This window comes from Grampus griseus (genome assembly GCF_964374135.1).
Source record: "Grampus griseus genome assembly, chromosome: 6".
Classification (NCBI taxonomy): domain Eukaryota; kingdom Metazoa; phylum Chordata; class Mammalia; order Artiodactyla; family Delphinidae; genus Grampus; species Grampus griseus.
Window position 1 is genome coordinate 53032705 of NC_139000.1, and position 22223 is coordinate 53054927.

At 43.3% G+C, this 22223-nt stretch overlaps 1 protein-coding gene across 1 annotated transcript; it reads left to right on the forward strand.

Moving 5' to 3' along the window:
- Nucleotides 1-420: 420 nt before the first annotated feature.
- KCNV2 (potassium voltage-gated channel modifier subfamily V member 2) lies at nucleotides 421-16982 on the forward strand (the record flags this gene model as incomplete). Its single annotated transcript, XM_082656890.1, has 2 exons — nucleotides 421-1821; nucleotides 16701-16982. The coding sequence occupies 2 exons, from the start codon at nucleotides 421-423 to the stop codon at nucleotides 16980-16982; spliced, it is 1683 nt and encodes a 560-aa protein (XP_082513016.1).
- Between the last annotated feature and the right edge of the window lie 5241 nt (nucleotides 16983-22223).

A 22223-nucleotide genomic window follows, 5' to 3' on the forward strand; every position in this document is an offset into this window, starting at 1 on the left:
TCCTAAGGGCAGGGCTGGCTGACATTTTTATTAGCAATCATCTCTGCCACCTTCTGATTACCTACAGATTTAAGACCACATAATCATCCCCTAGGTCACAGAGTGGAGGGACAGGGGGAGGAAACTGACTAAGAGGCTCTAAATCCCTCCTAACACTTGCTTCTTCCCTATCAGCTAGATTAGAGCAGTCAACAGCCGTCTGCCTAGGCGTTCAGACCCGGCAAGCTGGGCTGGGCTGGGCTGCCCAGGGCCTGAGGAGGGACAGCTCTGAGGGCGATGCTGTGGACCCCAGGTCTGCTGGTCCGGGCCGCTCTCTCTACAACAGTGCAGAGCACGTGATCCATCTACCAGTGGCAGTGAGCAGGCTGGGGACCTTACCACAACCAGGAGGGAAAAGGCAAGGGTCCACTTCCTCCAGCCATGCTGAAACAGAATGAGAGGAGGCGGTCTTGGGGCTACAGGTCCTGGCATACTACGGAGAGTGAAGACGCATCCCAGGCAGTGGGCAGCCAACAACGCAGGCGCATCTGCTCCGTGGGGGCCCTCCCGGGCTCCCAGACCAGCTTTCCACCGTGGACCCAGAGCTATTGTAGCTACTACATCGATGAGGACACGGATACCGAGGAGGACCAGCAGTGGAAGGACGACCTGGCAGAGGAGGACCAGCAGCCAGGAGAGGCCACCACCGACCAAGGCGAAGGCGGCACTGACGCTCCGGTCGTGTCGTCCACCCTGAACGTGAACGTGGGCGGCCAGAGCTACCACCTGGACTACGCCGAGCTGGCCAGCTACCCCAAGACGCGCCTGGGCCGCCTGGCCACCTCCACCAGCCGCAGCCGCCAGCTGGGCCTGTGCGACGATTATGAGGCACAGACGGACGAATACTTCTTCGACCGCGACCCGGAGATCTTCCAGCTCATCTACAACTTCTACGCGTCCGGCGTGCTGCTGGTGCGCGACGAGCTGTGCCCGCGCCGCTTCCTGGAGGAACTGGGCTACTGGGGCGTGCGGCTCAAGTACGCGCCGCGCTGCTGCCTCATCTGCTTCGAGGAGAGGCGCGACGAGCTGAGCGAGCAGCTCAAGATCCAGCGTGAGCTGCGCGCGCAGGCGCAGGCCGAGGAGGCCGAGGAGCTCTTCCGAGACATGCGCTTCTACGGGCCGCAGCGGCGCCGCCTCTGGAACCTCATGGAGAAGCCCTTCTCGTCGGTGGCCGCCAAGGCCATCGGGGTGGCCTCCAGCCTCTTCGTGCTCATCTCCGTCGTGGCGCTGGCGCTCAACACGGTAGAGGAGATGCAGCAGCAGGCGGGGCAGGGCGCGGGCAGTGGCAACCCGCAGCCCTTTCTGGAGCACGTGGAGATGCTATGCATGGCTTTCTTCACGCTCGAGTTCCTGCTGCGCCTGGCCTCCACGCCCGACCTGCGGCGCTTCGCGCAGAGCGCCCTCAACCTGGTGGACCTGGTGGCCATCCTGCCACTCTACCTGCAGCTGCTGCTCGAGTGCTTCACGAGCGAGGACCAGGTGCACAGCAAGGACTCGCCGCACGAGCACGACCTCGAGACCATGGGCCGCGTGGGCCAGGTGGGCCAGGTGCTGCGCGTCATGCGCCTCCTGCGCATCTTCCGCATCCTCAAGCTGGCGCGCCACTCCACCGGCCTGCGCGCCTTCGGCTTCACGCTGCGCCAGTGCTACCAGCAGGTGGGCTGCCTGCTGCTCTTCATCACCATGGGCATCTTCACCTTCTCTGCGGCCGTCTACTCCGTGGAGCACGACGTGCGTGGAACCAACTTCACCAGCATCCCCCACGCCTGGTGGTGGGCCGCGGTGAGCATCACGGCCCGTGGGCTTTCCCACCCACTTCCCCAGCCCGACAGACGCTGCTTCTCCCCTTCCTGGGTCATGCCACCTGCCTTGCTTTGTTCCCTCATCTTTGCCCTGCCTTCTTTAACGGCCATTGCTTTCTCCATTCCTTCGATGTCCCCAGCTTAAACAAAAGATAAAAACAACAAAACAGAAAAAACAAAACAAAAAAAACGGGTAGGTGCTAAAGGGTTGGAAAGACATAGTCCAGTAAGAAAGACGTAGTCCAAGAAATTTGGTGTGGTCCTAGTTATCTCCAAATCTAGATTTAGTCTTAATACCCCTGAGAGGCTAATTTTAAGGAATAATCACTGTTCACGTTCGTGGGAAGATTCATCATCGTCATTCTTGTTATTTGTCCCTTATTGAACACCTATTGTCCTAAGTGGTTTATAAAGCGTATCTTATTGCAGCATCACAACCATGTGAGGTGGTTAGGATCACTATTGTTTTAAGAGGAACATTTTCCTGCAGATTTTGAAGGAAGCCATCCATGTATGCAGGGGAGGAAATGCGACGTGCCTGAAGAGCGGCAACCCTCACTGGAATCCCACTGGTTCTAGCTAAATCGGAGTATCTAACACTGAAACCTGCTCCAATGCCACAAAAATTCTTTCGGGACATGGCATTATTGCCCCATTTTACAGCTAGAGGAATTGAGGTGCAGATAATTTGAGTTATAATAATAATTTAGACACGCAGCTAAAGGTAGTCCCGTGAGGACCGGAACCCAAGCCTGTCCAGTTGCAAAATGCATGCCCTTTCCACAGCCCAGCACTGCCTCTTTCAAGCTTTAGTATTTCTGCATGCCTTGCTTAATTTGCACTTAGTATATTAGTTATTTTTGTCATTTTCTTTGGTGTTTCCCTTTTATAATAGTTTATGCCATTTACTCAAATATCTGTGTTTCTGATATGCTAGACTAAATCCTTGGAAAGTCCCTGAATCACTGGAAATGCTGATTGATTGGGTCTTCTAAGATCAATGAACACATTGACATACGTGCATAGGAAAGAACTGGGCGTATGCTTTCCTTATTTACTTTAAATAGATGGTTTGTAATGCCTTTAAAGACATTAAGCAAATATAACCAGTTTTTCCTATATTAGAAAGTGGATATTTTCAACACTAACACTGGATATGTTAGAACCCACAGTCTAGAGTTCTGATATGAACCTACCCAGGGCTCCTACTAATAGTGTAGTATAGTGGAATGGAAGATTTAGATTTAGATTCTTGTCCCAGATCTGCTAATAATGAACTGGGATCCTCCATGATTAACTGTGAAACCTCACTCCCTAACTCCCTATCTTCAGTTTCCTCATCTCAAAAGGGGAGGGTGTAGAGCTCTGCAATTCAGTGAGTCTTGCTTCCCTGGAAAGCAGAGCTCTCATATATACAACAAGATGTGTGAGCTTTCTTCAGTGATGGGATGATGTGAGGCTCTTCCAAACGAGCTGGCCAAATGCCGCTGCTTTGATCATATTCCAAATGACAAGAGGTCATCCCCATAGTAGATAAATCATGTGTACAGACGGGGTTGATGAAGGATGATTTGTCCCCAGCAAATGCCATTTACTTTGGAGGTGAGTAAAGCAAGGAGGGAAAAGAGAAAATCCACAGGCTGATGATATAATACCAAGTTTTAGAGAGTCAAGTTTCCATTCGTCCAAGTATCTTAGAAGGCTAGCGTATGTAAGCTGCACCTAGTGAACTCTTTGATACTATATTCTGAATACACAAAACGTCTTTTACCTTTTGTATATTAATATAAAATTTTTGATAAGAATTCTATTCCTAATAATGGATTTTTCTTTTTAAAAAAGTTCCTTAAGTGAATGCCTAGTGATCCCCTTTAATTTCTTGATGTGTTTATTGTTTAATAACATTGAAATTTTCAAATTATCCCCCTTTTAATATTAACAAAAATTATCTTACTCAAGGTCACTGTTTTCTATAGACTTTACAATAAAACTTGAATCACCATTCAGTTTCTATCTATAACAAATTTTACTAATTATTGCTTTTACCAATGTGAATTTTCTTTTGTAGCTATTAGCTCTATCAGGCACTATTTTCACAGGCCAGAATTTACACATGTCAACCTACCATTTACCAACCTTAACCTTTACCAATGACCTTCATCCATTTTATTCTCTGAGAATTATATATACTATTAAAAATCATTATGGATTAAAGACTGATAGCTTGTGTTCGTTTCTAAACTAACCTATGAAAATAATAGGAGCAACTCCCCTTGAACATTTGAGGACTGCTCTATTCCCCAGGACCAATATACTATTAACCCAATTCTTCTCTATACTTGTTATGACATTGCATATTGTGTAGTAATATTGCATATTATTTTCAATATAGCAAAGAGAAAAGAAGATGCCAAGTAAAAAGATGCAAAATTTTAGGACCAATTCTTCACAAAATTCCATCTTCTTCATTCATTGAGCAAGATTTTTTTTTAACATCTTTATTGCAGTATAATTGCTTTACAATGGTGTGTTAGTTTCTGCTGTATAACAAAGTGAATCAGCTATAGGTATACATGTATCCCCATATCCCTTCCCTCTTGCGACTCCCTCCCACCTTCCATATCCCACCCCTCTAGGTGGACACAAAGCACCAAGCTGATCTCCCTGTGCTATGCAGCTGCTTCCCACTACCTATCTATTTGGTAGTGTGTATGTGTCAATGCCACTCTCTCACTTCCTCCCAGCTTACCCTTCCACCCCCACCCTGTGTCCTCAAGTCCATTCTCTATGTCTGCGTCTTTATAACTGTCCTGCCCCTAGGTTCTTCAGAACCATTTTTTTAAGACTCCATATATGTGTGTTAGCATACGGTATTTGTTTTTCTCTTTCTGACTTACTTCACTATGTATGACAATCTCTAGGTCCATCCACCTCACTACAAATAACTCAATTCATTTCTTTTTATGGCTGAGTAATATTCCACTGTATATATGTGCCACATCTTCTTTATCCATTCATCTGTCGATAGACACTTAGGTTGCTTCCACGTCCTGGCTATTGTAAATAGAAATGCAATGAACATTGTGGTACATGACTCTTTTTGAATTATGGTTTTCTCAGGGTATATGTCCAGTAGTGGGATTGCTGGGTCATACAGTAGTTCTATTTTTACTTTTTTAAGGAACCTCCATACTGTTCTCAATAGTGGATGTATCAGTTTACATTACCACCAACAGTGCAGGAGGGTTCCCTTTTCTTCACACCCTCTCCATCATTTACTGTTTGTAGATTTTTTGATGATGGTCATTCTGACGGGTGTGAGATGATATCTCATTGTAGTTTTGATTTGCATTTCTCTAATGATGACTGATGTTGAGCATCCTTTCATGTGTTTGTTGGCAACCTGTATGTCTTCTTTGGAGAAATGTCTGTTTAGGACTTCTTCCCATTTTTGGATCGGATTGTTTGTTTTTTTTGATATTGAGCTGCATGAGCTGCTTGTATATTTTGTAGATTAATCCTTTATCAGTTGTTTCATTTGCAAATATTTTCTCCCATTCTGAGGGCTGTCTTTTCGTTTGTTTTATAGTTTCCTTTGCTGTGCAAAAGCTTTTAAGTTTCATTAGCTCCCCTTTGTTTATTTTTGTTTTTACTCCACTTCTCTAGGAGGTGGGTCAAAAAGGATCTTGCTGTGATTTATGTCATGAGTGTTCTACCTATGTTTTCATCTAAGAGTTTTATAGTGTCTGGCCTTACATTTAGATCTTTAATCCATTTTGAGTTTACTTTTGTGTATGGTGTTAGGGAGTGTTCTAATTTCATTCTTTTACATGTAGCTGTCCAGTTTTCCCAGCACCACTTACTGAAAAGGCTGTCTTTTCTCCATTGTATACTCTTGTCTCCTTTATCAAAGATAAGGTGACCACATGTGCATGGGTTTATCTCTGGGCTTTCTATCCTGTTCCATTGATCTATATTTCTTTTTTTTGTGCCAGTACCATACTGTCTTGATTACTGTAGCTTTGTAGTATAGTCTGAAGTCAGGGAGCCTGATGCCTCCAGCTCCGTTTTTCTTTCTCAAGATTACTTCAGCTATTCGGGGTCTTTTGTGTTTCCATACAAATTGCAAAATGTTTTGTTCTAGTTCTGTGAAAAATGCCTTTGGCAGTTTGATAGGGATTGCATTGAATCTGAAGATTGCTTTGGGTAGTATAGTCATTTTCACAATGTTGATTCTTCCAATTCAAGAACATGGTATATCTCTCCACCTGTTTGTATCATCTTTAATTTCTTTCATCAGTTTCTTACAGTTTTCTGCCTACATGTCTTTTGTCTTCTTAGGTAGGTATATTCCTAGATATTTTATTCTTTTTGTTGCAATGGTAAATGGGTGTGTTTCCTTAATTTCTCTTTCAGATTTTTCATCATTAGCATATAGGAATGCAAGAGATTTCTGTGCATTAATTTTGTATCCTGCTACTTTACCAAAATCACTGATTAGCTCTAGTAGATTTTTGGTAGCATTTTTAGGATTCTCTATGTATAGTATCATGTCATCTGCAAACAGTGACAGTTTTACTTCTTTTCTGATTTGGATTCATTTTATTTCTTTCTTGTCTCTGATTGCTGTGGCTAAAAGTTCCCAAACTATGTTGAATAACAGTGGGTGACAGTGGGCAACCTTGTCTTGTTCCTGATCTTAGAGGAAATGGTTTCAGTTTTCACCACTGAGAACAATGTTGACTGTGGGTTTGTCATATATGGCCTTTATTATGTTGAGGTAGGTTCCCTCTATGCCTACTTTCTGGAGAAGTTTTATCATAAATGGGTGTTCAATTTTGTCAAAAGCTTTTTCTGCATCTATTGAGATGATCATATGATTTTTATTCTTCAGTTTGTTAATATGGGGTATCACATTGATTGATCTGCATATATTGAAGAATCTTTGCATTCCTGGGATAAACCTCACTTGATCATGCTGTATGATCCTTTTAGTGTGCTGTTGGATTCTGTTTGCTGGTATTATGTTGAGGATTTTTGCATCTATGCTCATCAGTGATATTGGCCTGTAGTTTTCTTTGTGACATCCTTATCTGGTTTTGGTATCAGGGTGACGGTGGCCTCGTAGAATGAGTTTGGGAGTGTTCCTCCCTCTGCTATATTTTGGAAGAGTTTGAGAAGGATAGGTGTTAGCTCTTCTCTAAATGTTTGATAGAATTCACCTGTGAAGCCATCTGGTCCTGGGCTTTTGTTTGTTGGAAGATTTCTAATCACAGTTTCAATTTCAGTGCTTGTGATTGGTCTATTTATATTTTCTATTTCTTCCTGGTTCAGTCTCGGAAGGTTGTGCATTTCTAAGAATTTGTCCATTTCTTCCAGGTTGTCCATTTTATTGGCATAGAGTTGCTTGTAGTAATCTCTCATGATCCTTTGTATTTCTGCAGTGTCAGTTGTTGCTTCTCCTTTGTCATTTCTAATTCTGTTGATTAGAGTCTTCTCCCTTTTTTTCTTGATGAGTCTGGCTAATGGTTTATCAATTTTGTTTATCTTCTCAAAGAACCAGCTTTTAGTTTTATTGACCTTTGCTATCATTTCTTTCATTTCTTTTTCATTTATTTCTGATCTGATCTTTATGATTTCTTTCCTTCTGCTAACTTCGGGGTTTTATTTGTTCCTCTTTCTCTAATTGCTTTAGGTGTAAGGTTAGATTGTTTATTTGAGATGCTTGTTTCTTGAGGTAGGATTGTACCGCTATAAACTTCCCTCTTAGAACTGGTTTTGCTGCATCCCATCGGTTTTGGGTTGTCGTGTTTTCATTGTCATTTGCTTCTAGGTATTTTTTGATTTCCTCTTTGATTTCTTCAGTGATCCCTTGGTTATTTAGTAGCATACTGTTTAGCCTCCATATGTTTGTATTTTTTACAGTTTTTTTCCTGTAATTGATATCTAGTCTCATAGCATTGCGGTCAGAAAAGATACTTGATACGATTTCAATTTTCTTAAATTTACCAAGGCTTGATTTGTGACCCATGATATGATCTGTCTTGGAGAATGTTCCATGAGCACTTGAGAAGAAAGTGTATTCTGTTGTTTTTGGATGGAATGTCCTATAACTATCAGTTAAGTCCATCTTGTTTAATGTATCATTTTAAGTTTGTGTTTCCTTATTTATTTTCATTTTGGATGATGTCCATTGGTGAAAGTGCAGTGTTAAAGTCATGTTACTGTTGATTTCCCCTTTTATGGCTGTTAGCATTTGCCTTATGTATTGAGGTGATCCTATGTTGGGTGCATAAATATTTACAATTGTTATATCTTCTTCTTGGATTGATCCCTTGATCATTCTGTAGTGTCCTTCTTTGTCTCTTGTAATAGTCTTTGTTTTAAAGTCTCTTTTGTCTGGTATGAGAATTGCTACTCCAGCTTTCTTTTGATTTCCATTTGCATGGAATATCTTTTTCCATCCCCTCACTTTCAGTCTGTATGTGCCCCTAGGTCTGAAGAGGGTCTCTTGTAGACAGCATATATACGGGTCTTGTTTTTGTATCCATTCAGCCAGTCTATGTCTTTTGGTTGGAGCCTTTAATCCATTTACATTTAAGGTAATTGTCGATATGTATGTTCCTATTACAATTTTCTTAATTTGGGGGGGTTTGTTATCATAGGTCTTTTCCTTCTCTTGTGTTTCCTGCCTAGAAAAGTTCCTTTAGCATTTGTTGTAAAGCTGGCTTGGTGGTGCTGAATTATCTTACCTTTTGCTTGTCTGTAAAGGTTTTAATTTCTCTGTTGAATCTGAATGAGATCCTTGCTGGGTAGAGTAATCTTGGTTGTAGGCTTTTCCGTTTCATCACTTTAAATATGTCCTGCCAATCCTTTCTGGCTTGTAAAACTTCTGCTGAAAGATCAGCTGTTAACCTTATGAAGATTCCCTTGTATGTTACTTGTTGCTTTTCCCTTGCTGCTTTTAATATTTTTTTATTTAATTTTTGATAGTTTGATTAATATGTGTCTCGGCGTGTTTCTCCTTGGATTTATCCTGTGTTGGACTATCTGTGCTTCCTGGACTTGATTAACTAATTCCTTTCCCATGTTAGGGAAGTTTTCAACCATAATCTCTTCAAATATTTTCTCAGTCCCTTTCTTTTCCTCTTCTTCTTCTGGGACCCCTATAATTCAAATGTTGGTGCATTTAGTGTTGTCCCAGAGGTCTCTGAGAGTGTCCTCAATTCTTTTCATCTTTTTTTCTTTATTCTGCTCTGTGGTAATTATTTCCACTATTTTATCATCCAGGTCACTTATCCATTTTTCTGCCTCAGTTATTCCACTATTGATTCCTTCTAGAGAATTTTTACTTTCATTTATTGTGTTTTTCATCATTGTTTGTTTGCTCTTTAGTTCCTTTAGGTCCTTGTTAAACGTTTCTTGTATATTCTCCATTCTATTTCCAAGATTTTGGATCATCTTTACTGTCATTACTCTGAATTCTTTTTCAGGTAGACTGCCCATTTCCTCTTCATTTGTTTGGTCTGGTGGGTTTTTATCTTGCTCCTTCATCTGCTGCGTATTTCTCTGTCTTCTCATTTTGCTTATCTTACTGTGTTTGGGGTCTCCTTTTCGCAGGCTGCAGGTTCGTAGTTCCCATTGTTTTTGGTGTCTGCCCCCAGTGGCTAAGGTTGGTTCAGTAGGTTGTGTAGGTTTCCTGGTGGAGGGGACTAGTGCCTGTGTTCTGGTGGATGAGGCTGGGTCTTGTCTTTCTGGTGGGCAGGGCCGTGTCCAGTGGTGTGTTTTGGGGTGTCTGTGAACTTAGTATGATTTTAGGCAGCCTGTCTAATGGGTGGGGTTGTGTTCCTGTCTTGCTAGTTGTTTGGCATGGGGTGTCCAGCACTGGAGGTGAGCAAGATTATTTTTGAGCACTTAGTGTGCCGAGGAGTATTCTAAATGCTAGGGATATCGAGTAATAAGGGAAAAACAAAAATAAGGTGAAATTTTTTCCCTCATGGTGTTTACATCCTAATGGAGAAAGATAATAAATCATTTAAGATATGAGTGTGTCTTATATAGGATAATGGGATAGAGAGTGATCTGGGTGGCAGAATCTATCTTTGATGGACTAGTGGAATAGTCAGAGAAGCCTTCTTGGAGAAGATGACATTGAACTAAATCTTGAATGCTGAGAAGGAAGTCATCTAAATAGACGTGACCAAGCAGACATGAGAATCTGAGAAGTAGAATCCTAAAAGTAACTCTGATGCAATAGTCTCCAAGCATTTTATTTATCATACATCTCATAATTTTAAAAATTCTGAGCACACACCCATGATAAATATGTGTTTAGTTAATCGTAAGTTAGAAGCTATTTATTGCTATAATAACAATGCATCACAAACCACCCCAAAATTCAGTGGCTCGAAATGTCAAGCATCTATTTGCCTTGTGAGTTTGCAAGTCAGCAACTCAGAATGGTTTCAAGTACAGGGTTAGAAGAACCTTGGACTGGTGTCAGCTGCTCACGTCACAGTCTGATGGTCAGCTGGCTGACAGCTGGATGAAGAAGGAGACTAGGTCTTTCATCATCCAGCAGGCATGTATCCATGGTCGTGGCAAAGGGCAAGAGAGAGAGAGTGCAAGCCCAATCATGCAAGCACTGATAAGCTTCTGTTCATGACACTTGCTCAACTCATTGGCCAGAGCAAGTCACAAGGCCAAACTCAGAGTCAACGGGAAAAGCAGGTTAGCCCACTCACTGTAGGAAAGCAATGCAAAGTTTTATGGCAAAGAGCTTGGATACAGGAAGATACAAAGAATTGGGTCCAGTAATACAATCATTCTACTGCATTAAGATATTACTGCTCAAATATATTATCTGTATCAGAAAACATACACTCACACAGTGAAAACGTAAAGAGGTAAAGAGAAACAGGATCGATATTTTCTTGCCCCACTCCAGTGCTGCAGCCCTTGTGGTATATTCACCCGCATTAGAGACAGGTTTTCTAATCCTTCCCTCCGTGTGTTTTTAGTACTCTCAGACAACCCCAAAATCTGACTTTTTAATAATCTCCCCTCTATCTATGCCAAGCATCCTGCAACCTTCCTCTGTAATTCAACTCGGAGTTTTAAGAGAAACACAGTAATTTTCATTATTGTGAATTCTCCTACAGCTGCAGAACAAATCCCTCATGGACACTCATGTCTGCAAATGCTCATGCATTAGGATATAAGATAGACCCATCCTACTCGTCTGTCAAATGGAGGTTATTTGTCAGCACTAATGTAATAGGAAACATATGTAAAAACACTAGCCTGTACTCTGTCCTCAATGAATAGAAGGTACCATATCTGACTAGCTGATAGCCTTTATCACATGGAAGCAATAACCTTTGCTTCCAGATTCATTTTTGGGAAAAGAAAACAGAAGCGATTCCTTCTCTCCTGGGGAAAAGAGAGAGGCTGTAAGATGCACAAAAGGGTCAGCCGTTCCATCTTGGGAGAGTTTCTGAGTGTCCAAATAAACAGGCCCATGCCTGGAGCAGCTCCAGCCGTGTTGGGACTCTCCGGGTTGCCTGGGTGTGGGAAATGCTCGCATAGCTCAACAAGAACAATTAGCTCTATGATGAAGCCGCGAGCTTTGGCCTGTTGTGGCTATGTTTTTAAGGAGAAAAGGACAATTGGACTGTTCAACAGACCATTTCCTTCTGAGCTTTCCAGAGCAAGTTACAGCTATAGAAACTAAATAGGAAACTATGTCATGAACTCATTCCTTCAAAAATTAACGAAAACTATCTCTAGGTGAAGCATCAGATAGTTGTAGCCCAGAGACCTTGTTTCTATCTTTGTTTTCCTCAAGCATGCTATCATTTCCGTGCAAATAGATGGCACTTAGAAGATCACTGAGATTAATTTTATTTTATTTTTATTAATGGCTTGCTTGCTTTGAGAAGACCCCTTTGGAAGGTGAATTAGGATAACAGAAAACAAAACGTGGGATATTTTAAACAGAAGGAATTTTATACAGGGAGATAGATACATAGGCTGGAAGAGCAAAAAGGAGAAAGTGAGATAACCTGAAGATTGGTAACTGTGGGAAAGAGTGTTGGCCCCAGAACTGGGGAGACAAATGGGAGAAGGTAGAGTTACTGGAACCTAGGAGTACAGAGAAGGAACCACTGTGTAGCTGTTGCCGGACCCCTAAGATGGCACCACAAGGCTCGTGCTGGGTGTGCTGAAAGATGCCTGAGCCATAGCTATCTGCTGTTGTTGAAGGATGATGACAGAAACCAGAAGCAGGAAGAGAGACTCTTACTCCCTCATTCCATCTTCTAGTCTCCCAACCGTGTCTCTCATTGGCAGAACCTAAGCAGAAGACAGCAGGCAAGGAAATCTGAGAAATGTAGTTTGCATCTTCCCAGCCACTGAATTACAAAAAAGAGCACAGAAGGGTATCGGGCTTAGGGCTGAGAGATAATGAGTAAATGTCCAGCACAGAAGGCATTAAAGTTCTCCTAGCTTCTTCAGAAAAAGCACAGGAGCCATAAAGGGGGGCAAAGGCTCTTAGGCACTTTTATGACTTTTGATCTGGCCGACTCCTGATTTTGGGGTGGTCCCCTTTTGTCTCTCCAAACTCCTCCTGTTGGCCAATGTAACTTTGAGCGGGACATGATAGAACTGTAGAGGGCAGGGAGAAGTAGCAAGTAAGCTGAGGGTGTGGAAGGCATTGTCACTATTTCTAGGAATAGATCCCAAACTTGCCTTAGCTTCTGCACACCTCCCCCTTATTGTACAATTTATGTACATGTCAGAACTTTCATATACGGATGAGGCCGGTTGTTCTTTTCAAGGTGATTACCCATGACCTCATTCTAACAGTGTTTCCACTGATCAAAACATTTTTTGAATTCCACTGGGGAATTATCTCCAGCACCTGTGACATGTCCATTTATTAATACTTCTTTGTAGTGGGGCTAAATCTTTACTTTTTTGAAGGTGGATTCAATATTTTTAAATAGTCAAGACTCTTGAGTTGAAGACCGGCACCTAGAGTTAACCCTCAAGGGGGATAAGAACATTTGTTTCAAGGTCATGCCACTGAATCCTCTGTGCAGATTATAATCCCAGAGAGGAATTCCTAAAATATTTGTAGCAACGGCAGCATGGGTAAGCTAAGTAGAGCCTTTGAAGCTAAATCCTTTAAAGGACAATATGCATGGAAGTATGTAATCATTTTAACCAGAAAATGTTAGTCTTTACCACCTCGAATTCTTTGGGAAAACTAAGAAGAGGTGTTAATCCTTTTGAAAAATCAGTTTTATTCCCCGAGATCATAATTCCTAGATGCAGGGATTACTGGGTGCTAAAATGTAATCCGTGCGTAGGTCATTATGAAGGAAACAAACATTCCTTGCTGAAGGAGAAATTCAAGTACAGTTATTCTAAAGTTTCAGAGAAAAACTGGTTACTTGTTCTCCTTGTAAGGTTTAGTGGGTCAGGATTTGCTGATTAGTGGGTGAGCTGCGAGGGAAAGGTTACATTCTGGCTTTGGGGGGGTCCAATGGCTAGGGAAAATAGGTAAATTTTCAACGGAATGGTAAGTTTCCAGAGTGGCTGGGCCAGTCAGTGTTTTCAGGATATTAAGACGGACTGCAGAAATTTCAGTCACATTTCCAAACCCCACTCCTGCTAATGTGAGAACTCACTCTGGGAGGTCACTTTGGTCCTTCTGGGAGCTTCCATCTTTCATGCTCATTCAGGGAGAAATGGTTTGGCCTGTGGAACATGGAGAAAAAGTTTCCAAAAACCAAGGAATCCAGAGTTCCTCTGGAGCCAAGAAGCAAGAAGCAGATCAACGGCTGAGTCAAACAGACAGTGCGTAAATTAGCTACGCGTTTTGAACAAATTCTTCAGAATCAGTCATACAGAGTCTCGTAGCAGAAGAGGTCTTTTCTCTAAAAATAGAGATCCAAGATATACAAAAATATTTAGACCATATTATGCACATCAAATATTTAATCTTCCTTCAGCCAATTCTCTTTGCTTTTGACCTTTTGCTCAAAGTTCAGCCAGAAAAAGAAATCGGGGTTGGGAGGGAAGCAAAGCCAGTGTGGGGACTGAGCAGAGGTTTAAATTAGGTACTTTGTCTCAATTAATTTTCCTTCCTCTGCATCCTCCTGTCTCCAACCCTCCCCCAATCCTGGACCCTTGAGGGGCTGGTTTACTGAAGCCTCTGATTTGGCCCTTCATGGATGCTTCCTGTTCTGAAATGACCCCTTCCTGTCACTCGCTCTTATATCCAGACTCCCTTTAGGCCTCCTCCAGGGAAAGTCAACGGACTAAACATTCACACAGAGGTACGAGTGACAGGGTTAGTGACAAATGAAAGCTGTTCACACACCTGGACAGAGATCTGACTCGGGTTCTTTTACTTTCAGCGTGGCCAGTGACAAGAAACGCACGCGTGCGCGCACACACACACACACACACACACACACACACACACAGAGCAAGCTTTTTTTTTAAGATTAGCCCACAATCTTATTTTATCACTGCCTCTCATGGCCCTTTGGTCGAGAAGGTGGGAAAAGCAGATTCTCTACTGGAGACGGAGTGTCCCCCCTACCAATCTCCCTCACACAGCCTTCTCAGGAGCCAGGGAAGAGCTTCTTTCCACAGCCGCTGGTCTAACAAGCACAAGAACTAACATTATCCCTTACACACCCTGTGCGGCTCCTTCAATTCCTGTAACAGTCCTATGAGGTGCGCACTATTATTCTCTCCACGTTTCAAAAGTAGAAACTGAGGCAGAGAGAATTTAGGCGACTTGCCCAAATCCCACAGCTGGGAAGTGGATGCAGACCCATGTGGCCTAGTGCCACACCTGCTTCCTTAACCTAGTCGACACCCTCCTGCCTCTGTTAGATGCTGCCTTGTGTTTTTCCACTGTGAGAAGGGCAGCCCAGCCCTCAGCAGTTCTCTCCCCAGAGACGGAGTAGTGAGAGGTAGTGTGCCACCCACCCCAAGAGGAGTTGCAACCTTCCCCCCCTTTTTTTTTTTTTTTTGTGGTAGGCGGGCCTCTCACTGTTGTGGCCTCTCCCATTGCGGAGCACAGGCTCCAGATACACAGGCTCAGTGGCCATGGCTCATGGGCCCAGCTGCTCCGTGGCATGTGGGATCTTCCTGGACCGGGGCACGAACCCGTGTCCCCTGCATTGGCAGGCGGACTCTCAACCACTGCGCCACCAGGGAAGCCCCAACCTTCCCCTTTTTAAGGGCTGGATGGAGCTCTGGTTCTTATCAGCTCCACCAGATTTGCCCAGCTGGCCCACTTCTCCATTTCATTCTAACTAATCAATCATACTTACTCTAAGTTCAAATTAATCCTTACATCATCGAAACAAAAATGTCTGCATTTCTAAGTTAAAGGCTGTCTCTGTACAGATCACCAGGGTGACTGTACATTTTATAAAAGCATATGCTGGAAGACTGTGCGACGACACAAATCGATGAAGCCAATGTTGCCCCCTGGAGTTGTGCGATGCACAATTTTTTCAACTGTAATCAACAGCCCTGCCTAAAAGGCGTCTAGTAATTTTGCCAAGAGTCTGGGGACCAAAGGGAGTCTTAGGACATGAGGCATGAAAAACAGGCCCCGAAGGCTTCCCTGGTGGCGCAGTGGTTGAGATTCCGCCTGCCAATGCAGAGGATACAGGTTCGTGCCCCGGTCCGGAAAGATCCCACATGCCGCGGAGCGGCTGGGCCCGTGAGCCATGGCCGCTGAGCCTGCGCGTCCGGAGCCTGTGCTCCGCAACGGGAGAGGCCACAGCGATGAGAGGCCCGTGTACCGCAAAAACAAAACAAAACAAAACACAGGCCCCGAGAGATTTTTCTGGGTTTTCTCCGGCTACATCGACTGATAACTAGTCCCATGTGGGTATCTGCATTTTAAAACAGAAGCTTGTTAACCTAAATAAATCTCTAATTAGTGGAATTTAAAGCAGTGTGACAAGTGTGATGGGAAGACTTTCATGCAGGGTGAACATATTTTCGGTCGGTGACATCTTACAAAAGTCCCATCGCAAAATAATGAGCGTGTTTCTCCAGACATTTGCAATTAAAGCACCTTCATATAAAATATCTCATTTGAACTGCCTAACAACTCTGAGAACTATTACAACTGTCTCTATTTTAAGGATGAGAGAAGGACCACAGAGGAGGTTGCTTAATGCTTTGTGCGTGCCTGACAAAGTGTGTGTGAAGTGCTTTATCATCATTTTCTTGTTTAGTCTTCACAAGAATCCTGAGAGTTAGTCATTATCCCCCTGTTTTAGATGCAGGAACCAAGGCTTAGAGACTCTGAATGTTTTGCCCAAGGTCACTCAGCTGGGAAGGGTCAGAGTCAGGACTTGAACCAGGTCTGACTGGTTCTAAGCCCAAGCTCTTTCCCGTTCGTGTATCATGTAGGCAAATCCAGGGACTCTGTCCTAAATTTGGCCCCAGCTGAAGGCAGGCAAAGACCTACCTTTATTGAGCCTATTCTGCACCAGGAACTTCACACACATTATTCTTCTGTGCCCTTCACAACAACCCTTTAAAGTAGATATAACTCCCCTGTATGGTAAGTAAGAAAATTGATAAGTGATAGGGTTTAAACCCAAGCCTTTCAGCTCCAAAGCTGATGTTCTTTCCATGCCCCAGGTCTTGCAGGCCACCTTTCCAGTACCTCCTAAAGCTGACTCCGTGGGGAGCTGTTATACAACCAGGTGCACCTTCAGCAGGACGGAAGACACCTCTCCCTGCCTGGTTCCCTCCCTTTCTTCTCCTCGCTCTCGATGCTGACAATTCCATTCTACTTTCCTTCCCTCACAGGTGAGCATCTCCACTGTGGGCTATGGAGACATGTACCCAGAGACTCACCTGGGCCGGCTTTTTGCCTTCCTCTGCATTGCTTTCGGGATCATCCTCAACGGGATGCCCATTTCCATCCTCTACAACAAGTTCTCCGATTACTACAGCAAGCTCAAGGCTTACGAGTACACCGCCATACGAAGGGAAAGGGGGAATGTGGAGTTCATGCAGAGAGCCCGAAAGAAGATAGCTGAGTGCTTGGCTGGAAGCAACCCACAGCCCAACCCAAGGCAAGATCATTAATATGTGTTAGGATGTGCGGCCGGTCGATGCCATGAATTTCAAGGCTTCCTTCCTCCTTCCTCTTTTTTTTATTATCAGGATTAACAGTGAAAGGACACGTGAAGCAGACGTACACAAAAGGCGTTCGGTTCACAAAAATCTACCTCTAGAAATGTTCATTTTGGCCCAAACTCAGACTGCCTCATGTTACTCTGTAACTAACAGTGTTGTGTAAGATACTGACCTTCCCAATGACATTGATATTGAAACCTCCTTGAGAGGAGAGACAGCTTAGATTTCTCTTGCAGCTTCTCGTGGCTTTTCAATAAATACTTTCGGACTTGAGTTGACTTGAGAAGAATTTCCTTGGTTGAAAGAAAAAAGCATTCTTAATTGTCTAGAGAGAGGGAGTGTTGCAGCAGAAACTATATGAGCTTTGGAACTAGTCAGACCAACCTCAGTCAGAAGCTCAGATCTACCAGCTGTTCAATTTGGGGCAAGTTACTTTTAACTGTCTGAGCCTCAGTTTCTTCAACTTTAAATTATACTTCCTAGTAATATGAGCATGGAGATTGGAGATACTACTTGTAAATGCTCAATAAATGGTGGCTGCTAAAATGGTCTGAGTAGGTATTGTGTAGTAGATTCTTGACTGGTGGCTCTCATTCAAGGGAGGTTTTGTCCACCCCTCCCCCGCTTGCCCCAGGACATTTGACAATGCCTAGAGATGGTGGGGTTTTTTGTTTCTTTTTTCCTAGAGATGGTTTTGATTGTCACCACTGTGACAGAGGATGAGAGGGGCTTCTGGCACTAGTAGGCAGAGACCTGGGTTACTACTAAGCATGCTCAGGACAGCCCTATCACAAAGAATTATTTGATCCAGAATGTCAGCAGTGACAAAATTGAGAAACCCTGGTCTAGCCATAATGTGGGTGCCCCCAGACTTGACTGTGACGTATGCCCGAGGGTGTTAGTGCCCCTCCCTAGACAGGAGCCCCTACATGTCCTCACCTCTCAGAGCCTCCTTTTTTTCTCCTTTCCATGAAAAATCAAAAGCAAACAGAAAACAAAAAAACAAAAAACCCTGCCTTTTGGACAACTGTTCTGGGCTAAGCACTGAACAAAAGGAATTGAATGGACATGGCGCTCTGCTCTGGGCACCATCTGTGGGTCAGAAAACCAATTCCTACAGGTTCTTTCTCTCCCTGCCCCCGTCTCCTCTTAATTCCTTCCTTCTTCCATAAGACTTGGAAAGTGAAATCCTGGGATTTAAAGGCTCTTTTGAACTGAACAAACAGAGGTTGCCCCTGTAACTAGGGGCTTGCATGCCAACTATCAATTTGTCTCAGGGCAAATTTGTCTCAGGGCATGATCTGATCTCCAAATGAATCGTAAAAATAAGCGTAATCATTTTGTGCTTTCTTACACTGACAGGCACTATGGGCTGCACTTTAGAATATATAACTCCATTTACTCCTTCATCTATCCCTAAATAAGTTATCATATTCCTTTTTTATTTAGGAAGAAATAGGCTCAGAGAGGTTCAGTAATTAGGCCAAGTTCACACAACCAGTAAACGGTAGGACCGAGCTTTGAGGTCTGTCTGATCCCTAAAGCTCTTGCTCGAAATCTAAACTTTTGGTTTTCAGACTGCATCAGGGTTTGTTAAACACAGAGTGCCAGGCCCCACCCCCAGACTGGCTGATTCAGGAGGTCCAGGTGGGGCCCAAGGATGTGCCTTTCTACTAAGTACCAGGTGATGCTGCTGCTGCTGCTGGTCTATGGACCACATTCTGAGAACGATAGTCTAAATCACTTCACTCTGCCCCTCCCACCAGGAGCTCTGTATATGAAAGTAGGGTGCACCAGGTGAGAACTAGATCTAGATCTCCTGATCTCCTAAGTCCTAAGCATCCTGAACATCGTTATAAATGACCTGGTACCTAAAGGATGGACAGAAGCCCTACTGTTGGAAGGCAGCTAGATAAAATAGGATGCCCAGGTAAATCTGAATTTCAGATAAATCACAAATAATTTTTAGTAGAAGTATGTTCCGAATATTGCATGGTATGTACTTCTACTAAAACGTTGTCTATCGTTTATCTGCAATTCAAATTTAAGTGGATGTCCAGTGGCTTCATTTGCTAAATCCAGCAACACTCTACTATGGTTTTTCAGAGACAAAGGTTACTCACATGGATGGAAATCACCCCCAAGGCCTAAACCCCACCCAAACATCGGGCCCCTCAGACAAGGGGGACTTCTCTCCCCTCTTGCCCAATAAGAGAGGGAGGAATTTCAAATCAGCCTCCTTGCCAGAAACAATCATGAAAACAGAGTTACAGCATGCAGGAGATCTGGAGCACAGCTTACAGAACAGCCTGACCTTCTCAGTGCAGCAGCCATCCCTTCCCTGGGAGGGGTTTGTTGATGAAATGCATCCTCTGGGGCTGTTGAGGACACAGGGAACAGGAAGGACCAGTGTCCATCACCCCTCCCTCTGCTCAAGACCCAGAGAAAATGACCCTGACCTCCGGAGCAAAATCGACTCCCTGAGAGACAGGGGTGGGAAGCAGTGGAGGGAAGGGCGGGGGAGGCCTTGGTGAGGAAGATGAACTTTTCCAGGTCCCTGGGATGGGGTCTGGTCAATAGCAGTGGCCATCTCCTTCCAGTCTCACTGGTCCCATCTGCTCAGACAGCTGTGCTCTGCCTCCCGAGAGAGACTGACAGAAAGGCGTTAAAACAGACAGAAGTAGCATTGCATGAGCCCAGCTGTGCACCAGGCACAGAATCAACGTTATTTCACTTAAGCCTTCAACAGCAAGAAGCAGCTTTCAAGGTGGTCACTTAAAGAGGCTTAGCCACACTGCCCTTGGCAAGGTCTTGGAACTGGGTTCGAAATCTGGCTCTGCCATTTACTATGAGGTTGAACCATATAAAATTGCTATTTTCTTAAAAAAAAAAAAAAAACAACAGATGAATACTGGCAGTTTCATACAGTAAAACCGAATAGTTGTGTGGTCACTTAATGTCTCTGAGCCTCAGTGTCCGCGTTGTTAAAATGGAGATAGTAATAGTGTCTTCCTTGGGGTTGCGGTAGTAATTAAATGACATAATGTATTTAAAACCTTAGCACACTATTTGGCACATATTAAGAACTAAATAAATGTGGCTGCAATTATCATCAGCGTTACTATTTTGCTGGATGTATAGAAAAATTGTACAAGCCCAGAGAGGGTCGCTTGTCATCGGGGAGAGGATTCTGTGGATGAAGACAGTTTCCGAATCCTTTTGCCAGCGCCCTAGCCATCAGGGCTGTGCACAAGAATCCAGACCAATCTCTCCAATAAAACCGTCTGTGATGATGGAAACATTATGCACTAGTACGGTAACCACCAGCCACGTGCGGCGACTGAGCACTTGAAATGTGGCTAGTGTGACTCAGGACATAAATTTTTTATTTTATTTAGTTTAGTATAGTTAACTTGTATTATTATATTAGTTCCAGGTGTGCAACATAGTAATTCGATATTTTTATAGATGTACTCCACACAAAGTTATTATAAGATATTGATCATATTCGCTGTGCTGTATATTACATCCCTGTAACTTATTTATTTCATGCCTCGTAGTTGGTACCTCTTAATCCCCTCCACCTATATTGCCCCTCCACCCCCCCATTAGTAACCCCTAGCTTGTGCTCTGTATCTGTGAGTCTGCTTCTATTTTATTATATTTATTCATTTGTTTTATTTTTTAGATTCCACAAGTAAGTGGAAACAGACAGTATTTTTCTTTCTCTGTCTGACTTATTTCACTAAGCATAATACCCTCCAGGTCCATGCATGTTCACAAGTGACAAAATTTCATTCCTTTTTTATGGCTGAGTAATATTCTGCTATCGATATACACATACATATATATGTGTATGTATGTGTGTGTCTTTTCTCTATAAAAGTCTTTTCTCTAGCTCCTGTTGGTGGGAGTCTCCTTAACATTTCTGGTTTGGCCCTGATCAATCCAAATCTATTTTTACTCAAATAACCCTTATACTTTTAGCATGCTTCAGTATATCTTTTAACAGAATCTTTATCAAAATCTCTTTAAACACTTTGAGTCTGCTGTCTATTTTCTATCTGGATCCTGACTAATACACCTTGTCTATCTTGAGAAAAATATATTGGTCCTATTCCCCAAAGACGAAGCATGTTTATCTGAGGATTCATATCTCCCCGACATATTACCCCAGACTGAGAAACAGAGCCCTTGGATTTAAAGACAGGAGGTATATCCAGCTCACAGATGTTTGTAGGACAGTGATGATGGGTTCCCTTAACTGCCAATGACTCATCCTTCCTGTCAAAGGCCTCCAGCTCTGCTCTCCTTAGGAGCAATTTTCAATGACTCAGCCTGTTGAATTCCCTTCCCCAAACCCATCCCGCACATACAAATGGAGTTTCATGACTACATGACGGAACAGGGTGCATAAAATAAGTTGGAATGTATTCAGCTAGGAACAAATGTTTTGGTGCCCTCTGAGGACAGCAAGAAACCATCTGGGCCAATCTACTACCTTTACTCACACAAGTTTTATTAACCTTGTTTTGTAAGTGATATAACTGAAACCCAGAGAACTTAAGAAACATGCCCAGAGATAGCAAACATCTGTTTCTCACGTGGCCACGCTCCTTCCTATACCCACAGCAGACACTGTTAATCAATCACTTTACTCTTTCCCATCAGAAAACCTTCTCACTGCAGCTCTCTGGTAGCCAACACAAATCTGTCAGAGTTGACACTCAAGACCTGTTTGCCATCCTCGCACGTGCTCAGACTTTAAAAATTAGAAAGCGGAGCTAGAAATCAGCCTCAGTAGTCTCCTAGTGCACGATTCTTTTTTAAGGATTTCCCTATAATCCAGACAACCTGTGCAGACTATGTTCATTCTATCCTTAATACCTACGATGTCATTGTAAGGAAACCTCCCTGAGCCTCAGTTCCCACATTATAATAATGAGATTAGTAAGACCTCTCTGGGAGGATTAGCTGATATATGAATGCAAAGTCCCTGGCACAGTCTATCATATGCTAGGTACTCAACTCACGGTAGCTCTTATTATCCATTCCTCATGAACAATTTCATTTACATCCACCATCCAGAGCATGCCCTTCTATGGTGGTCATTAGGGTCCATGTCATTGAGCTGTTAAATATTTTCATTCTTCTGGAATATATGCATCGTAGCTTGCACTTCTCCATCAC